Source organism: Anabrus simplex, chromosome 1 (genome assembly GCF_040414725.1).
Source record: "Anabrus simplex isolate iqAnaSimp1 chromosome 1, ASM4041472v1, whole genome shotgun sequence".
Taxonomy (NCBI): domain Eukaryota; kingdom Metazoa; phylum Arthropoda; class Insecta; order Orthoptera; family Tettigoniidae; genus Anabrus; species Anabrus simplex.
Genome location: NC_090265.1, coordinates 1,506,649,606 through 1,506,669,836, shown reverse-complemented (window position 1 = coordinate 1,506,669,836; position 20,231 = coordinate 1,506,649,606). Strand labels below are relative to the sequence as shown.

Here is a 20,231-nt window from a genome sequence, read left to right as displayed (position 1 = left end):
TGAAACCAAGAAACTGATCCCATCCAATTTAAATGTGGTGTATTGCAAGGTTCTCCACTATCTCCTGCTCTCGAACATGAGGTAGATAGACTCCGACTAACTCTGGTAGTTGTCCAGTATTACACATCATGTCTGCCAGACTGGCTAATCCAGAAACCACTAACCACTAAAAGTTATTAGATATGAACCCTCAAACTGAGGGATGAAACCAAGGAATGAAGAAATCTGTCCTCTTTAAAGAAATATAGTTGGTTGTATATTTGCTAGTAGTTTAATGTCCCACTAACACATTGAAGGTTTTCGGCGATGCAAGGATGGGAAAGGGCTAGGTTTGGTAGCCATGGAAAGGCCTGGTATGAAAATGGTAAATTAGGGAAAACCATCTTCAAGGCTGCCAATGGTGTGATTTGAACCATCCTTTTCCTGAATGCAAGCTTAGAGCTACACAACCCTAACCACACAGTCAACTCACTTGGTGTCTGGTATTCATCAGAGGTGGCATATTTCTTTCGAAGTTCAAAATACGGTGAAATACAGGACCATTGCCATCCCAGATAGCAGCTAAACAGTAAGCAGGACATTTAGCACGGTACTGTCCTGTACAATACGGAATGCCTGGCAAACCTGTATGATACAACAAAACATTCTATAAAGTTAGAACTTCAGTAATAAAGGATCTGAACACATCAAAGATCAGTGCTCAGGACAGCTGCTCAAAATGCAATTGCAAGCACTCCAAAAGATATTTCATGTATCATTAAAAATGGTATATTCAAAGTGTATTAAGTCTTTTTAATGTCCATCAAACAGACAAACCGCAGATATTCCATATTAATTTGCTGCAATGAATTTAGAACTCTAGTGATTAAGTATCTGAATATGTCAAAGATGAGTTGCTCAAGCAGCAATTGAAAGCATTTGAACATGATGTTATGTACTGTCAGAATCTGTAGTAAATTCTCCCTTTATCAGACTCCCTGCCATGTAGGGTAATGGATCAGTGCTGTCTGTTCTTCCACTATTCCTCTCTGAATACTCTCAGCACATCAACAACTCTTTTCCCTACTCCTTCCTTCGCTTTCTGTATTCATCTGTCGGTAGATGCAGAGTGCGTCTCGGCCCATAAGTGGCCATGGCTGGTCCGTGGTCCAATAGCTCTCCACTATGACGGCCAACCAAGCTGAAGAGGGGTGGCCACAGCTCTACTGTGGCTCTATGCCTCTGCATTCAGGAGACGGGACAAGGCTGGACCTCACAACTGGCCCCAACTGTTGGCTGTCCTAAGAATAGCTTTCCGTGGTTTTCCATTCTCCTGCACTAAAGCGAATGCCGGGGCAGTTCCTAGTATAGGCTATGGCCATCAACCCCCTCACCTTCTCCAAGCATCTCCTTCACCGTAACAAATCTCCCGGCCTGAGAGACGGCGTCACTGTCTAAGAGGCCCATCTCCCCCTTCAAGGGAGGAATGAAAACATTTTAGTTGTAGTAGTAGTAGTGTATTCATCTTCTCCTAAGCCTACCTTTTGGTCTCCTTTCAAGCATTGCTCTTAGAATTCTCCTTTCTTCTGTCCTTCTATTATAGCCATACCATTTCACCCTGTAGTTTCTCTATTCCCAGCCTGTCCCATATCTACAGGATGTTTTTCTTTATAGTTATGATCCTTCCTTGTTGTTTGTAGCATGCTTCACTGAAACTTAATTTTAATTCACTTCCCTCATCAGAACTGAACAAACTAAAAATTAAAAAGGCACCAAGAGCTGTTTCTGTTTTGTAGTAGGGACTTGGCTCATCAGAACAGCGCACTTGCCTATGTGGAACCTATCTCATGGCCTATGCACATTTGTACCAATATAGAAACATATCATATTATGAAAGTACTCTCCTAGTATTTTCGTGTATTTGATGTGAAGAAACTAATGAAAACTCTTTTAAAGGTGCCATACATACTCACTGGTCTGCTAATAGCATGGATGTTGCCTTACTGACAGTGCCATTGGTTAACAGCTTTCTTGCAGAAGGCAGTGGACTGATCCAAGAGTTATTTCTCTATCATAATTTAAATATGGTGAGAATTTTCACCTATCCAGTTCACCAGAAATGTAAAATCATATGTCATGTTATGGAGGATGATTCAGTGTCTACGGTACCACTTGAATGGCTTGGTGAGGACAGGCATAATCAATTTAGATGATAACTCCAGTAGGAAGCATTCCAGGTTTTCTGAACTTGCTGTCATGTTATAATTTTTATTTTAATACTTCTGTACAATTAACGCTATGATAGTCTGCCCTTAGAAATATATATATATTCTGCATGACAACTTGTAAATTTATTAGACATGGACCTCTAGCCATTAGCTTTGACATATATTCAAATGTCACACATATATTTCAGCCAACAATGTGCTCTCTAGTTTATGCAACATTTTTTGTCCTACAGAGTCATTCATCTCCGAATAGCCTGCTTGGTAACTTATGTTATGGTAGAAACACAACAATCTCACAATTAACTGATATTCAGATTAACCAAGGGTTTTTCAGTTTTTTAAATAATCAATAATCCCAGCAAAAATTGTATGTGCCTGCTAGATTATAATAAAGCATTATGTTTCTTATAACGACAAGGTACACAGTGTCCAAGAAGAGACCCTGTGTAAGGTTACAGTTGACATTCACAACAGGTTTTATTCTCATCTGTTGAATAAGCAGGAGCCATATTGATTGTTGCCAAGACAGCCTATCAAAGTTACTAATCATTCATGAAATTTTTTAAAAAGTACATCGTACAGATGAAGGAAACCTGAATTAGTCACTCTCTACAGACTTTGCGCTTCCCTGGCATGAAATAAAAAGTAATGACCATATAATTGTTGACCCTGCATGTGAGGCAACTATGTTGAGTGATGATGACAACAGTGGTGAGGAAGAAGAGACTGTATCTTGAACCCATATTCCTCAACAAACTGCACTTGAATCAGCAGAAACCCTCATGAAGTTTTACTTTGGAGAGTTAGAATGGATATCAGAAAAAAGAAATTACCTCAAAAGCTAGACTTCTTTAAAAGAATATGGTAAGAACTAGTTGGAGGGATTATCTGTCTTTTCTGATTATAAGTTCCTCTCCTTTATTATGATGGATAATTAAGGTTCTATTGTAATCTTTGAATTATGACTGTACAATTATAGCACTTACTTCTAAAGTAGACCAAGCCAAGGGAGCTGATCTGGAAAATAAATCTCATTACAAATCATGCAATGGTTATGTGAAAGAAATATGTCCTGTATCAAGCTGAGAAGTAATTGGATTATCTTTTGGAGATAGAGGGCCTATTTCAAAACTCACTGTGAACCTGAAAATCTGGCACCAACTCTTCAAAATTATGGTTGTTATTGGTAAATGTCCAGCTCCATGGCTAAATGGTTAGCGTGCTGGCCTTTGACCACAGGAGTCCCAGGTTCGATTCCCAGCAGGGTCAGGAATTTGAACCATAATTGGTTAATTTCGCCGACATGGGGACTGGGTGTATGTGTCGTCTTCATCATTTCATCCTCATCACGACAAGCAGGTCGCCTATGGGTGTCAAATAAAAAAAGGCCTGCATCTGGCAAGCCGAACTTGTCCTCGGACACTCCCGGCACTAAAAGCCATACGCCATTTCGTTTCATTGGTAAGTGTTCTCATTAATTCATCAGCAATAGTTTGATTTAAAATTACATACCGTATATACACTTAGAAAATAAAATTCCCCAACAGGAATTCTTAGCCAATAGGACATCACACTACTATTCTTCTTCTTTTTTATACTGCTTTTCTCACACCTGTGGGGTCACGGGTGCGAACTGTGTCGCAGATTTGGATTTGGCCCTGTTTTACGGCCGGATACCCTTCCTGACGCCAACCCTATATGGAGGGATATAATCACTATTGCGTGTTTCTGTGGTGGTTGGTACTGTAGTGTGTTGTGTGACTATGAAGAGGGAAGATCACACTACTCTTCTCCGAAGAATATATTATTTTTAACTCATTCTTTTCTTCTTGATATTCTAATGCTCTTCTGAACTGTTTGGTAGGGAGTATCCTGATGGTAAATTTCAGTCAAGAACAGTGTTATTTTCCTTGAGTATCTCTTGTATTCCATTATTTAGATCTTGTACACTATTTTCATTCTTTTGAAACCATTTAAGTCAATGTTAAAAAAATTAAAATGTAAATAAAAGCATAGGTAGTGTTGAAGGGTCTGAAAAAAATATTTGTTTTAGAATGCTATACATAAATCTGTATAAGGGAGGAATCATGAAATAAATTTAGTTAAATATAGTTTAATTTTATATTTATTGCTGTTTACAGGGCGCTCAAGGTGAACCAGGCAGCAAAGGCGAGAGAGGAGATCCTGGCCTCCCTGTACGTATTATTAAGAAAACACCCTGTACTCTTGAATGCACTATCCTGCACTAGTGGTATTTTCTTTTATGTGTTTTGTAATCATATTATATCTCACAGAACTTGGTTGTGATAATTTTTGTTGTTGATTTATCTAATAATAATAATATTAATAAGAATAAGAATAAGAATAAGAATAAGAATAAGAATAAGAATAAGAATAAGAATAAGAATAAGAATAAGAATAAGAATAAGAATAAGAATAATTTCCGCCTGCAGTTGCCACTGGGTGGAATGAGTATCTCAGTGGTTGCTGTTGCCAGTTCCAAGCCCAGATAAAGGAGGAGGGTTGGCTTAAACCCATAAAATAACAGCCAGGGAACATCTTGAGGCAACCTCTAAGGCTCAGTACCTTAGTTGTATCCCTGAGACCAACTTCGATCGATCTTCCCACTATCTTCAACTTGTTAGCATGATGGAAATGTCAGTTGATGAAACAATTACCCCAAGCCCCAGTACAAGTACTAGTTTATCTCGGTCATCGGATTCTGGAGGACCGAGAACATCATGCGGAAATGAATCAGAGCTTCCCAAATCTCTTCCACCGAAGCAAAAATACTTCATAGCTACTTTAAACATCAACACATTACTTAAAACTGGCAAATTAAAACAATGAACAGACATATTGGACAAATTTGACATTCAAATTATTGCAATACAAGAAACTCAATATGCAGGCAAAAATCACATGGAATCAGGGAAATACAGAATTTATAAAGGGAAGCCAGCAATACCCTTCCCCAAAACTCCATTGCAGTTCGGCACAGCCTTTGCAGTCAAGAAAAGCCTTACCAATTCGTATTAAATTTCACGTCTCCTTCTGAAAGAATCTCAGTCCTTTTGATCAAATCGGGAAACAAAGCATACACATTAATCAATGCCCATGCTCCCATAAATAATTACAATTCAAAAGATACACGTAAAGTAGATGAATTCTGGGAACTGCTGGAGGAAGTTTCAAATAAGATACCAAAACACCATGTCAAAATACTGTTAGGAGACTTCAACGCACAAATTGGTACAGAAAAGAAATTTAGGAGCATAGTAGGATTATATCCAGCACATAACAGAACAAACAGAAATGGAGAAAGATTAATAGACTTCCACATAATCTTCAATTTAAAGCTAATGTCAACACACTTTTTGGTCCTACCCAAAAAGAAAATGACCTGGAGATCTCCAAATCAATATCTAGGCGAATTTCAAATTGATCATGTAGCTATCACCAGGCAAAACCAAAAAGAAGTCATGAATGTTAAGGTCAAAAAAGGAATTATAGATTCAGATCATTATTTGTCTTTAGTAAAAGTGAAGTTTCAGCCTAATAAATCCAAAATGAGAACAATGAAAATGTTAAAAAATTACACAGAATTTTTCAAATTAAATTCTGATATTTTCCTTGCAAATTTACCATCAAATGTCCCCTCAGACTAGAATAATCTAAAAAATATATTATGCAAGGCATCCCAGAAAATTGGCACACCGCCTAGAAAACGGAAACACAGATGGTGAAATGACAAATGTGACAAAGCAATAGAACTAAGAATAAGACCATGGCAAATATGGAACTCTCATAAATCTGAAATCAAATGGCACGAATTCCTTAAAATACAGAAGGAAACATCCAAAATTTGTAGAGCAAAAATCAACTCTAGAAACTGCTACAAGAATTTTAAAGAACAACTCCAAAATTACCAAGCACCCAGTCTTTGCTTCAAATGTCCGGATGGATCATTAGAAACAAATAACAAAGAAAACTGCAAACTTCTAGCAGACTACTTTAAAAGTCTATTAAATTGCAAAAGTCCACAAAGCCAACTAACCTTTGAGAAACCTACACCAAATCCAGACTCAGAACCTCCCATTCTAGAAGAAATCAAGCAAATAATTCAAGAATTGAAAGATAATACAGCACCAGGAGAAGATGGGATAATTGCTGAAATATTGAAAACATGTGGTGAGAAAATGGCTTACACAATTCAAGAAATCATATAGAACATTTGGAATACTGATAAAATTCCAGAAGACTGAAACTGTACACTTATTCACCCACTCCACAAGAAAGGGGATAAATCAGATATAAACAATTACAGAGGGATTTCCATACTATCAGTCATCTACAAAATTTTCTCTAAATCCCTATTGAATAGATTATAAAAACAAACCGACCACCTCATTGGAGAATATCAGACAGGGTTTCAATAAAAAAGATCATGTCCAGAACAAATCTTAAACCTAAAAACTGTTTACAAATTTGTAAAACAAAACAAACAATAATTACCTTTATTGACTTCAAAAAAAGCTTGAATCAATAGACCGACAGACTCTATTCAACATACTTGAGGAATTTCAAGTCAACAGAAAAACAAGGGAATCGATCAAGCAAACTCTAACAGGCACAACAGCAAAAGTTAAATTTTTAGAAGAAATTTCAGAGCCATCCAAAATTACAACAGGGGTCAAACAAGGCAATGGATTATCACCACTACTATTCAATCTAGTTCTGGAAAAAGTGGTTCGAGAATGGGAAAATGAAACTAAAGGGATAAATGTTGGTAGACTTTTCAAAAACAAAATTCACCTTCATTGTCGCCTTTGCAGATGACTTGGCAATCCTCTCCAACATCAAACAAGAAGCACTCCAGTCCATAGAAAAACTTCATGAAATAGCAACAAGAACAGTTCTGCAAAATTCATATGAAAAGACAAAGTATATGGAAGGTACAAAATCAGAATTTAACAACCATTCTCTAATCACTAGATATGGAAAAATCTTCCAAGTAGATCAATTCAAATGTGGCAAAATTATGCAACCAAACAGGACAAATCAGCAAGCAACCAAAGAAAGAATTGCAAAATTACAAAAGCATGCAAAATTGTCTGGAGCAGATAAAACAAAAAAATCTATATTCCAAAATGCAAAATTACGACACTACAACACAGTTGTCAAACCAGAAGCCCTTTATGCATCAGAAACTCTGATAATTGGTGGCAGATCACAAATATAAAACATCAAAAAACAAGGGAGGAAAATTCTCAGGAAAATTCTAGGACCTAAATGTGAAAATGTAATTTGGATGAAAAGTAAATCACAGGAAATCTATCAAGTAACAGAAAAAATCACAGACACCATTAGAAAAAGAAGATTAAAATTCTATGGTCACCTGATCAGGATGGATAACAATAGACTAACAAAGAAAATACTAAATCTTGCAGTATCTCTAAAAAATCACAACAACTGGATTACAGAAATAAACAAAGATCTTCAGGAAATTGGTATAAATGAAGAAATCATGTAAGACAGAAAAATTTCAGAAATCTCATAGACAAACACATATTTGCTGATCAGCCTAAAGGACAAGCTACAGGATGGATGGAAGAATGCAAAAAGAAGCACAGCAAATGGCTGAGGAGATTTTGGGAAGACAAGAAGAAATGTTGTGCTAAATAAGTTCACACACGCTCCTTAGTTGGGCATAACGAATCAAAAAAAATATATATAGTAAAAATTGCTCAAAGCAGAATCGCAAGGGACTGAAATATTTTTCTGCATTAGAGGGTGTTCCACATTACACAAAACATCAGGAGTTTTTGCCTTAAAACAGTAAACAGCAATTTTAAATATTACTTAGAACTTACCTGTGTCTGTCTACACATTACGCTCGGCTATCTAGATTGATGTACGTAGTACTTTAGCACACTGATTTGTTAATTATTATTACTGCGCTTTAAGATTACTTGCAGAATAATACAGAGTATATCATTTTGGCACTCTAACAACGCTATATTATACTATTTCAGAACATTGGACATATGCTCCTTGAACTTATTTCCATCACAAAACTCTATACAGTACTTCACAACACGAAGCTTTCTTCCACAGAACAAACAAAGAAACTTTCTTTGCTTTTCTTTCTATTCGTGTCTTTCTGAATGCCGTTCTGAGCTCAGTACATTAATTCAAGAAGATTGTAGTGGCAAATTGCTTTACGTCACAAAAGCACCGTGGGACTGTTCGTGGGTTCGGATCTTGTTTTGATCTTCAGCTTCTTGCTCGTCTCCACCTTCTTCCATCGCCTCCTCTTCTTGGCCTTCCCTACTGCTAGAAGGGCTGTAGCTTATTCGAAAATCTGGTGTGTTGTAAGTTGTTTATCATTTTGAATGAAGTTCTCTGGCTCACAGGGAACTTGTCTTGCTTGACAGAAGTTGGATATTGCCGATGCATTTTTAAGCACTTCATTCATTCCACCATCCGTATTATCACTCCCTCCAAACACGTGCAGCAGTTTGTCCAAACAATTACATTAAACATACCAGCATCAGAAATGTACAAATATTTTTACGTACAACTCCATCAGTTCCTAATATTTTCTGCATTGTACAAGAAGTTTTTTAAGAATTCTTTCATATTTAGTTTCCATTTCCACATTGAGGAGATACCGCATTATACAAAAGTAATAACATTATAACTCCATAAGTTTCGCCGGGACCAAGAAAATATTCCATAGTGGACAAGTTTCTGCTTTATTCAAGTTCCGCTTTGAGCACGTTTTACTGTAATAATAGTAGTAGTAATAGTAGTAGTAACAACAACAACAACAACAACAACAAAACAACCAACTGAAAACTCAAGCATTCAAGGCTTTGCTTCAAATCTCTTTTGAGAAGACGCACTTCATGACAAACATAAAATCAGCACCAAGGGAGGTCGGACTAGAAAAAATTAAGCAGGCAGAAATGTTTAAATACCTCACTGCGTGGATAGAGCCTAACCTATCAGTGAAAGAAGCCTTCGTGCCATGCATTAACAAAATGGAAATGGCCTACCAACTAACTAAAGAGATCTACAATAAGAGATCAATATCCTTAAAATGCCAAAATTAGACATTACTGCACTGTTGTTCGACCAGAAGCTCTATATGTGGCAGAGACTTACAATGAACAAGAAAGGTCTAGTGGAAAAACTAGAGGCTAGAGAAAGAAAGATTTTGAGAAAAATCTGGGGTCCTATCAAAGAAAACAGCAAGTACACAAGGCATCACAGCCACAAATTATACAAGCACATGGAGAAGATAAGTGACACGATTCGAAAAAGAAGGATTGCCTTTTATAGCCACGTGACACGAATGAGCCCAGGCAGGATATCTAAATGGATATCAACATACTTTCAAGATAAGAAAACCATAGGGGCATGGTTCACAGAAGTTGAGAAAGACAACGGGAAATGGAAATTTCTACTAAAGGTAAAAAAACGAAAAACTGCGTACGCAAAAAGGTTTCCAGGGAAAGCCGAAGCTGAAGACAGGGAAGACGTGGACCCAAGAGAGAGAAGAATAACACTGGAGATGAATGCAGGAGCACTGGGTGGCAATTAAAGCTCGTAAAAGAAGACAGTTGAACTGACGTGGTTCCTAGTTGGCTACAATGAAGAAATAATAATAATAATAATAATAATAATAATAATAATAATAATAATAATAATAATAAAAGAGGATGAATGGGAGGGAACTACTCAACCTACTGCATGTGAACTCCAGTGCCTCGTCGGTAGTCCCTGGCTTAGATGGGGCCAGACACTAAGAACACGACGAAGACCCAGTGCAATGGATTTGGTCAAAACTAGCAAAAAACTGCCAGGAACTGGACCCAGGCCTCTTACAGATAACAAACATATAAGAGACGCAAAGAAATAAAAATATAACAGTAATAAGGGCAAGAACTTAAATTTATTATGGAGAGAAAAAGGAAGGTTGCATAGGTAAAACAAGGGGGCCAAAAATCAAATAGGTAATATTAATAATATATGGCCCATAATCAAAATACACCAGATTCATTGATTATAGCACCTTCACACATGATTACCTTCATAAAAGACGTGATGAAAAGTATGGTATAAGGACTTGGCATCTATCATAATTAATTGAAGAATATGAATTCAGGTGGGTACAAAGCATTTCTTTATAGCACATCAATTCAAAACAACCGTAGGTTTAGGGAGTAACAACCCCTTATCATAAAATTCTCCTTTTCAATTCATAAGGTAAGACTTAAAGCACTTAACAATCAAAATCCACATCCCCAAAGAATACATTATCATACAGTCAAAGAGCTTAAAACGGGAGAAGAGGGAAGGGGCACGGAGCTCATAAAATTAAAGCAGAGAGAAAAGGGGAAGTTACCATGGTTTCACGCCAAACAAATAAAATATGGAAAAGCAACCCGCAAAGAATAAAACATATTAAACTAGAATATAGGTAAAGAAAGCCAAAGACGGCAGTGTGAAACGAGCAATAAGTAAGTAAATTAGGCACAAAAGGTATCATGAATCAAGCATCAGAACCACGCACGCACACACAGAGACCAAGAGGTTAGGTCGCCAAAATAAAAAGGACGTATAAGAACGTCAACGCACAGCACATAACAAAATAAACAACCGCTCTCGAGCTCAGACAATATGAACCAAAAAGTGGTCCGTTTTAAAGAGACAGAGTGTCTCCAACACCAAAACACACAGAAGCAGGCCAGTTGCGTTGTTAGCTTGTATTCATACCAAGTCTATGAAGTGGACATGAATTATACAGAACACGCGATAAAATAATACAACATGAGCTCAAGCGGAATGTTAATAAAGCGACATGAGTAAAAGGTCTTGGTCGGCACACAGCAAACAATCTCATACACACACACACATGAATCCATGTCACCTTCTGTTCTCAAAATAAACATAGTGGATCGGTAATGAAAATACCGAAAGAAGCGTGTAAAAGTAAAGTTAACACACAAATAAATTAAAAAACACATGTAATGAGGGAAACCTTTCTAACCCAACCTTGGTGAGCACAAAATGAAGCAGTAATAAAACCAAGAAAAGATTAAAGAAAACTAAATACTGTACCTCAATTACATAAGCAATTCACATTCTCGAAAGGCCGAGATATGTACAAAGACATCTTGAATCTGTTAAAATATCTTTTATATGCCACAAAGACAACTTAGAAATCCAATCCTTCGATCTTCTCAAGTCAAAGATCTCTACACCACCTCTCAGAAAGATAACCCAACAAGACAGGGCAGAAAAGAAATGCTTTGACCTATGCTAATGTACGAGATGCCATCTACCGGAATAAGGAAAGATTACATAGTGGTAACAACACATGATGGGAAAGAGTAACGGTTCATAGATACAAGAGTTCGCTAGGAACGTGAAGACTTCAGAAAAGGCAAATGTACTATAAAATGATGTGGTGCGGTTGACTAGGTCACCAGCATTCATGTTTGGATGAGGCACATGTTTGGTTGGGATGGTCTCCAGAAACAGAGGAAAATAATATCAGGACAGTTTTCAGAATATTCAGTTTGGATATTCCTATCTATAAGAGAAAATTTGGTAACATTCATTAATCTTCTGCAACTATATAACAAAATGTGTAAATTCCCATTAATATTTACTTAAGAATTTGCTAAATTATATCTAATTTTGATAGTCCCTTGACCGAACAATTTTCTTTTAACAAAAAATTATTTTTGCAAACAGAGAATAAATAATTAAATGAGATAGTTTATCACAAAAATAATTGGAAAACAGATACTGGTATCTGTAAATGGCTGTTTACAATAAATATTTTGAAAGTAGGAATGTGTAGAAAAGTAAAAACAACCAATTGCAGATCAAATAGCCTATAAGATACCTATAGGTCATAATTTCAGAATTATAATTTAAGGAAAATCAACAGCAAAAATTCAGTAAAATGTTATAATTATTGTTTACTTTGAGTGTATGAATGGTATGTAATGACTGCTTTCATTGTGTTCTGCTTGTGTGTTAACTTACGTTTAATAGTTAGGATGATTTCTGATATTATAAAATGACCTGGAATCAATCAATCCATTTTCACTGATGATTTCTATAAAAATTTGTTATATTGGGATAAAGGACATTTTGATTTATCACAATAGAACCTAATAAAATATTAAAAATACAATGCAAGATGTAATTAACTGTGTCCGACCCTTGTCCCGTCTCCCTACGGGATCGGGTATGAGGTGAGATGAATCTGTCGTGGTGGGTTTTTATGACCGGATGCCCTTCCTGATGTCAACCTCATCAGAGGAGTTGAGATGAAATGAATGACGTGATATATGATAGTAGGAAGAGGGTGAAACCTGATGCTGGCACATAGACTACTCCTGTCGAACAGCACTAAGGGGTCTGCTCAAGGCTTAACGTCCCCATCCGACGGATGAATCACCATCAACAGCGTCATATGCCCTCACTCCATATGAGCACTGCGGTTTGGAATTTAATCCAGGCTTTCGGCACGCAATCTAGTGATTAGAAATCATATACCACCACCTCCCCTACCCTGCCAGTCAACATTCTGATGGTGAACATTTTTTCGACCAAGGGGACTAGAACCGGCTAACCTCGGTGTCAGACCGTTTTAGACTTCAGCACCTTAACGATCATGGCCACCAGGCGGGCTGCAAGATGTAATTAACTGTAAACTCTATTATATAATTCTGCTGGGCTGAATTGCTCAGATGATAGAGTTCTAGCCTAGTTAACTCAAGTTGGTGGGTTCAGTCTTAGTTCAGTCCAGTGGTATTTGAAGATGCTCAAATATGCCACCGACATTTACTGACACATACAGAAGAATCCAGCGGGGCAAATTTTTGGCATCTCGACATATCAGAAAACTGTAAAAATAGTTAAGTGGGATGTTAAATCAATAACATTATTATTATTATTATTATTATTATTATTACAAATAAAAAATTTTATACATCCATTTAGTTTGACACTTTCCAAGCAAACGTACCAAGTTAAGTTATGGCTCAATGATGCTACCCTGGCTCAATGATGCTACCCTTAAAGACTGGCGACTTAGGTATCTTACTCCTTTGGACAATTCAGTGAGTGAATATGGAAACTGCATGAAGTAAATGGAATGAATATAACAGAATATAAAATGGTATACCTACCTTTAACTGTGTTCTTTATTCTAGTATTTTTTTTTCCACAAATCAGAATTCGAGTTTCATAAAAAGAACACATTTTCTGTTTTTGTTTTTTTCTTTCTTCATTTGAATACAATATATAGGCCTATGAAACTTGATATCTCAGTGACAAGGTGAAAATTCTCGGATTGAAATTCCAGTAAAAATGTGGATTACATAACTGCCATTAAAATGTAGTCTCACCATTTCAGAACTCTTCCTTGCAATTATTTTGTTGCATATTGTAAGTTACTGTATAATAAGTGTGTAGCATAACTGAAGTCTGGAAGAATTTATTTCAGTTGGCTGGTTAGAGTAAATGATTTAATTCTTCATCATCATTATCATCAATGTTATCAATACAACAGAGAGCCAAAGTGAAGCAAGTATTTCTATCTCTTTCTTGAATGTTATGCATTGTTAATTCCAGTTTGCTGATATCAGTAATGAACAGATTGATCCAAATACTGTAAGGTAATTTTTTGAACTGTAGATATTTTCTGTTATTCTACTTATTGTATGTTTTCCCAATTAAAGGGAATTAATTATTTGTTCCAGTTTTATTTTTAAAATGACTGTAAATCATTGTTTGGCACCACTGCTTTCATATGTAAAGGTTTGACTTCTGTCTTCTTCTTCCATACTATGACATAAATATTAATACACATCAGTGAAATTCAAAAAATGTAACAAATCTGTGACATAAAATCAAATATTTAAATGTTGTTTACCTTCCATTAGGAAGCATTTTTGATGGACTTCATTTTTCATTCCACACAGGAAAGGAAGATATGATTAGAATTTTCGAACTTTTGAAAGGAAAGCCATATTCTTAAAGAAAATTTTAAAAAATGTGACTTATAAAATGTATTTAATCATAATGAAAAAGGTAAGACATTCCTGTATTACCTAGGGTATTATTGTGCTTCTGTATAGGTGAGCAACCAGCAACTCAAAGGGCTGCCTAGAAGTGAGTGGGGTGGAAAGAGGAGGAAGTGGAGTTGTCAGTATTCTTTCTGCAGTGCACTGTTTATTTGTTTCAAGTTTGTTGCTCACTTCATGTTTATTTTATGGTTTGATCAGCTGAGTTGCATGTTGTGAATTATTTAATACCCAGATCACGTATATTGAACCTGTGAGATGTAATAATGATATAACAGACTTAATAACCCAGTGTGTCACTCCATGCTGAAATGACAAGAAACTGTAGTCCAGCATTCTCAGGATTTCATTAGATGCCACAGCACTCTCACTGGTGTGGCTTGAGTCAAAGAATATTTTCCTATAGTCTACTGAAACTGTCATTGGCATGACACAAGGCAAGAAACATCAAAGCTGCTCTGCATGGCAACGTTTAGAGAAGCACAATAATATGCACATCGTGAGAAATATTTAGGATTTTTTTTTTCACACCCAAAGGGTGTGTACATTATTTTCTTTCAAGAAAATAGTGAGTATTAAAAAAATTTCCATGGCATATACAACTTGCCAAGACAACTGTTACCCATTTGGTTGCCAGATGGCTCACAGATATTGGAGTGCCACCGTGTCAGTGTGATGACAACTTCATCCATATTGCTTGGTTTTCATGACTGGATCTGCTGCCTGTCTTACCAAACAGCTTCACAGTTCATCTCATGAGACAGAGTGAAACCTGCATAAACCTTCAGTCCAAAATTAAAATCTTTCGAATGTCCAGGAATTCCAAGCCTTCAAGAAAGAAAAATGTGATTAGAATTACACCATCAGGCTATTCATATTCTAAATTACCAGTTACCTGCGGCTTTGCTCGTGTGGATTTTGTAATTTGTTCAAAGTAATCGTTCCTCGGTATTGTACTAAGACATTATCTGAAAACTCCTAAAGAATAAACGCTCACCGAAAAATTGAGTTTCATTTACCCCAAAAACTTGTTGTAAATCACGTTTGTGATATTGCCTTTTGGGGTTAAGATGACCATGCGACATAGAACTGTACATGAAAGAAACAGTCTTCTCTCAAGTCGAAAACAACCAAAAAACATATTTCTTTATTTTTAAAAGAGATTACAAATACCACGTCCAATTTCCAAGTCTGTAACATCTTCAGTTTTTGAGATATAAGTATCCCCATAAAAATAATTAAACCCCTTTATCTGTCCTTCCCCCATCCTCACCCCATCTAAGTGGATTTCCAAAAACAAAACAAAAATACATATTCCATTATTTTAAAGAAGATTGCAAATATAAATTTTCACGTCTGTAACATGTTACGTTTTTGACATATACTGTAGATATACTGCTACTCATTTTAAAAGTTCACCCGCGTTTTCAATTCTTTTCACCCCTTAAGTGTATTTTCCAAAAACAGAAAAGTACGTGCTTCTTTATTTTTAAAGGAGATGCCAAAAACCAAAAAAAAACAGTTTTCACGTCTATAACATCTTCAGTTTTTAAGATATAGGTATCCTCATAAAAGGAATTCAACTTCTTCTTTGCGTCTTTCCACCCCTCTCCCCCTTAAGTGGACTTTCCGAAAACAATAAACTTGCGTTTCTTTTTTAAAGGAGATACAAAATAACTTTCACATCTGTAACACCTTCAGTTTCTGACATATAAGTATCCTCATAAACAGAATTCAACTCCTTTACTTATTTTCACCCTCTCCCCCTTAAAGTTGATTTTCCGTAAACAAAGAAATACGCGTTTCTTTTTTATTTAAAGGAGATTTGAAATACCAATTTTTGCGTCTGTGCCGGGTGAGTTGGCCGTGCAGTTAGGGGCGCGTGGCTGTGAACTTGCATCAGGGAGATAGAGAGTTCGAATCCCACTGTCGGCAGCTCTGAAGATGGTTTTCCGTGGTTTCCCATTTTCACACGAGGCAAATGTTGGGGCTGTACCGTAATGAAGGCCACGGTCACTTCCTTCCAACTCCTAGGCTTTTCCTATCCCATCGTCGCCATAAGACCTATTTGTGTCGGTGCGACGTAAAGCCACTAGCAAAAAAAAAAATACATCAGCAACATGTTCAGCTTCTTTTAGATATAAGTATCCTCATACAAGTAATTCCAAATACCAATTTTTCAATTCTTTCACCCTCTTAAGTGATTTTCCAAAAACAAAAGAATACATGTTTCTTTATTTTTAAAGGAGATTCCAAATAACAATTTTCATATCTGTAACATCTTCACTTTTTGAGATATAATTCCCCTCATACAAAGAAAATAAATCATTTTTAAATTCATTCACCCCCCCCCCCATCCATAGTGGATTTTCCAAAACAAAAGAATAAATGTTTATTTTAAAAGAAGCTTCCAAATACAAATGCTTGTGTCTGTAACATCTTTAGTTTTGAGATATATGTATCATCATAAAAATAATTCACTTCCCCTCCCCCCCCACCCAAGTTCGTTTTCTGTCAAAATTGTGTGTTTCTTTATTTCTAAAGGAGATTCCAAATACCAATTTTCATGTCTGTAACCTTCAGTTTTTTAGATATAAGTATCCTCTACAAATAATTCAACTAATTTTTCAATCCTTTCAACCCCCCTCCCCCCTATCTTATGTGTATTTTCCAAAAACGAAATAATACATGTTTCTTTATTTTTAAAGGAGATTGCAAATACCAATTTTCACGTCTGCAACTTTCTTTCTTTTTGAGATATAAGTATCCTCATACAAAGAATTCAACTAATTTTTCAATTCCTTCACCCCCTGTTAAGTGGAGTTTCTGAACACAAAGAAATATGCGTATCTTTATTTTTAAAGGAGGCTCCAAATACCAATTTTCACCTGTGTAACATCTTTAGTTTTTGAGATATCACTATCCTAATAAAAATAAATGAATCACCTTTTCAGTCCTTTTTAATCCCCCCCCTCCCAAGTGCTTTTTTTTTTTTTTAAATACATGTTCCTTTATTTTTAAAAGAGATTAAAAATACCAATTTTCCTGTCTGTAACATGTTAAGTTTATGAGATGTTCTGCAGATATTCTCATTTTTAAAATTCACCCCCTTTTTCAGTTCCCCTTAAGTGGATTTCCCGAATATAAACTAACTATGTTTCTTTACTTTTACAGGTGATTCCAAATACCAATTTTTATGTCTGTAACAATTTACATTTCTGAGATAATTATACTGTAGGTATAATAATTTTTTAAATTCACCCCCTTTGTCACTCGTGTTCACCCCCCATTAATTAAATTTTCCTAAAACAAAAGAATATGTTTTTTTATTTTTAAAGGAGATTCCAAAAACCAATTTTCATGTCTGTAACATTTTCAGTTTTTTAGATATAAGTATCCTCATAAAAGGTATTCAACCCCTTGTCCCCCTTTTTCCACTCCCCTTAAGGGGATTTTCCAAAAACAAAAAACACGTGTTTCTTTATTTTTAAAGGAGATTCTAAATACCAAATTATACGTCTGTAAACTTTTAAGTTTTTGAGATTTAGATATGCTCATTGAAACAAATGCCCCCCAACCCCTTTCACCCGCTTAGTGATGGAATATCCTCCTTAATGAGAACCTACACTCTAATATAAATGTATCCCCAAAATTCCATTTCGTTCTATCCAGTAGTTTTGGCTCGGCGATGACGAATCAGTCACTCAGTCAGTCAGTCAGTCAGAACATGTTATTTTACATATATATGATTAGATTATTACTGCATCTATAATTTTGTCACAGTTCATTTCAGTGACCCTGAAAACTATGGATTGACACTAATATAGGTCTTTTTCGATAATCTAGAATCCTTGATTTAACATTGCCGTGGTTACGGCGGGTCACTTCTTCAGCCGATTCCTATAGCCGGGGTACTGAGGTGCCAATATCTTGAAAACGGTTGGTTTTAGGGCCTTAAAATGTGCTTTTCGAGTCCCGTAGAAACATACTGAGGTTTGTTCCTCGCATCGCGAGGCTTCAAATGAACTCTGACTCGTCCTTGTATGAAATATTTGATATTTTGCTCATATTAGCCTATTGTGATGTGCCAAAGGGCCTAAATCTAGGGAATGGAGAGGACTGAACATGTCAAATGACTTCCATAACCCCCTCAGGAGCAATAAGAACAATGTATGAAATTTTCAGCAAAACAAACATTCATTTTTAAATATTAGAAGACAGAATAGTAATATTATGACTGAATATATTAACTTTAGATAACAACATGCTGTTTTAACAAGATCTGGTACTTTGTAATGCTTCCTGAAGAGTTAGACAAACTTTTGTTGACAATATTATTCAATTACTTCCTTTACTAGACAACTCACTTCACATCAACTTTATAAGAATTATGCAAGTTTATGGAAAAAGAAACTTTTAATAACCATGGTGTATATTTTCACTTGTAAAATTATCAGAAAGAGAGAATTTGTGAAATGCTGGTTGAATCATTGCCAAATCATGTTTGTGAGGTAATAATACCAACAATATAAATTAAGACATATTAGGTAACCCTAAAATACAGCCTGTTAAAATTGTTTACTGTAGTTTGTAAAGCCAATTTTAATAAGTCTGCCCCCCTTTTATGTCTTAGGCCTACCATCTTAATAATTTATATCATTTTAAATATTAAATTATAACACTTTAATTATATAATTCTTTTTAGTGTTAAAACATAGTTATGTAAAAATGGTTGTAGGATATGAGAGTATTTAAGAAGTAATACCAGTAATGAATGTTTTTGAGACACCTACTGCACAGTCCAAGATTTTAACATAATGATTTGATTGTACGTAGCATTCTCAAAAAAAAAAAAAAATCTTCAGATTCTGGTATTATAGGAAATAATGTTATAGGCAGATAGCAGTATTTTACCAGATATAATCATAGAAGCACAAGTTCATCATTCTCCTCTTGTTCTATAGTTGGGAGGAAGATAGAAAACATAAATAGTGAAACAGGTTATGTAATTGTATTAAATTAGTCATATCAGACACTCTTACAACATGCCAATAAGAAAAATGAGGGGGGATAGGCTATATTGTACAACCTCATAAGAGTTGTGAGCTTTGATTTTTCCCTTTATGTGCAAATAATTAATCATCATTGTCGGTTTATGTAAACTATTTTTTTCAAGTAGTGATATATTATTTGTAGCCAGATGTAGACTGCATTAGTATTGGCTTATACTAAGTATATCATACAACCACGTTGTGCAACTCTCATACATGATGCACCTATTATTAAAATAGAAATTGCGTCACTGTATGATGGAATCCTTAGGTATAAACAAATGATATCTGTCAAGCACAAAGATTGACTTTATTGAAGTTTCCTGATTCCAAACATTATTTGTTGTTTTTTGAGCAGATATTTGTACCAGCCAAGTTCTTATAAACTTCTTCCAGGTTTGGTTGTGAAAAGGCGATGAGTGCTTCATTTATACCTATTAATTACCCTCTTTGGTTATTTTAGGGGACTGATGGAATTCCTGGTGCAGAGGTACCCCAGCTTTGATACTCACTAACCTTCCTATAACTTGCTTTGTATTGTTGTAATACATTAGCCTGAAATGGGTATGTGTTGCTTATGGCTTTCGAATTAAGTTTATTCCATTCACCATTAAGTATCTCTAACATTTTTCTTTTATTAAGTTTGCATGGCAGACATTTGCATGAAGGCTGCAAGCATGTAATGACTTCCTCTGTTGTATGAGCTGTACGAATCATATCCATCTGATTTCTGAGTCAAGTTTAAGTCATAACTTATAGTCATATAGCAAAGCAAACACTTGAATCAAAAGAGCGTAGATGATAGATATACGGAATTTGAATAATTAATAACAACAATTCAATTTGTACAAAACTGATCC

At 35.6% G+C, this 20,231-nt stretch overlaps 1 protein-coding gene across 1 annotated transcript in view; it reads left to right on the top strand.

The window, feature by feature from the left end:
- The window catches only part of LOC136861524 (collagen alpha chain CG42342), a 381,636-nt gene that overhangs the window by 300,550 nt on the left and 60,855 nt on the right, over positions 1 to 20,231 (top strand). Inside the window, exons 23-24 of the mRNA XM_067138827.2 lie at positions 4,349 to 4,402; positions 19,835 to 19,861. Coding sequence (XP_066994928.1) covers positions 4,349 to 4,402; positions 19,835 to 19,861 — 81 coding nt within the window. The remainder of the gene's footprint in view (positions 1 to 4,348; positions 4,403 to 19,834; positions 19,862 to 20,231) is intronic.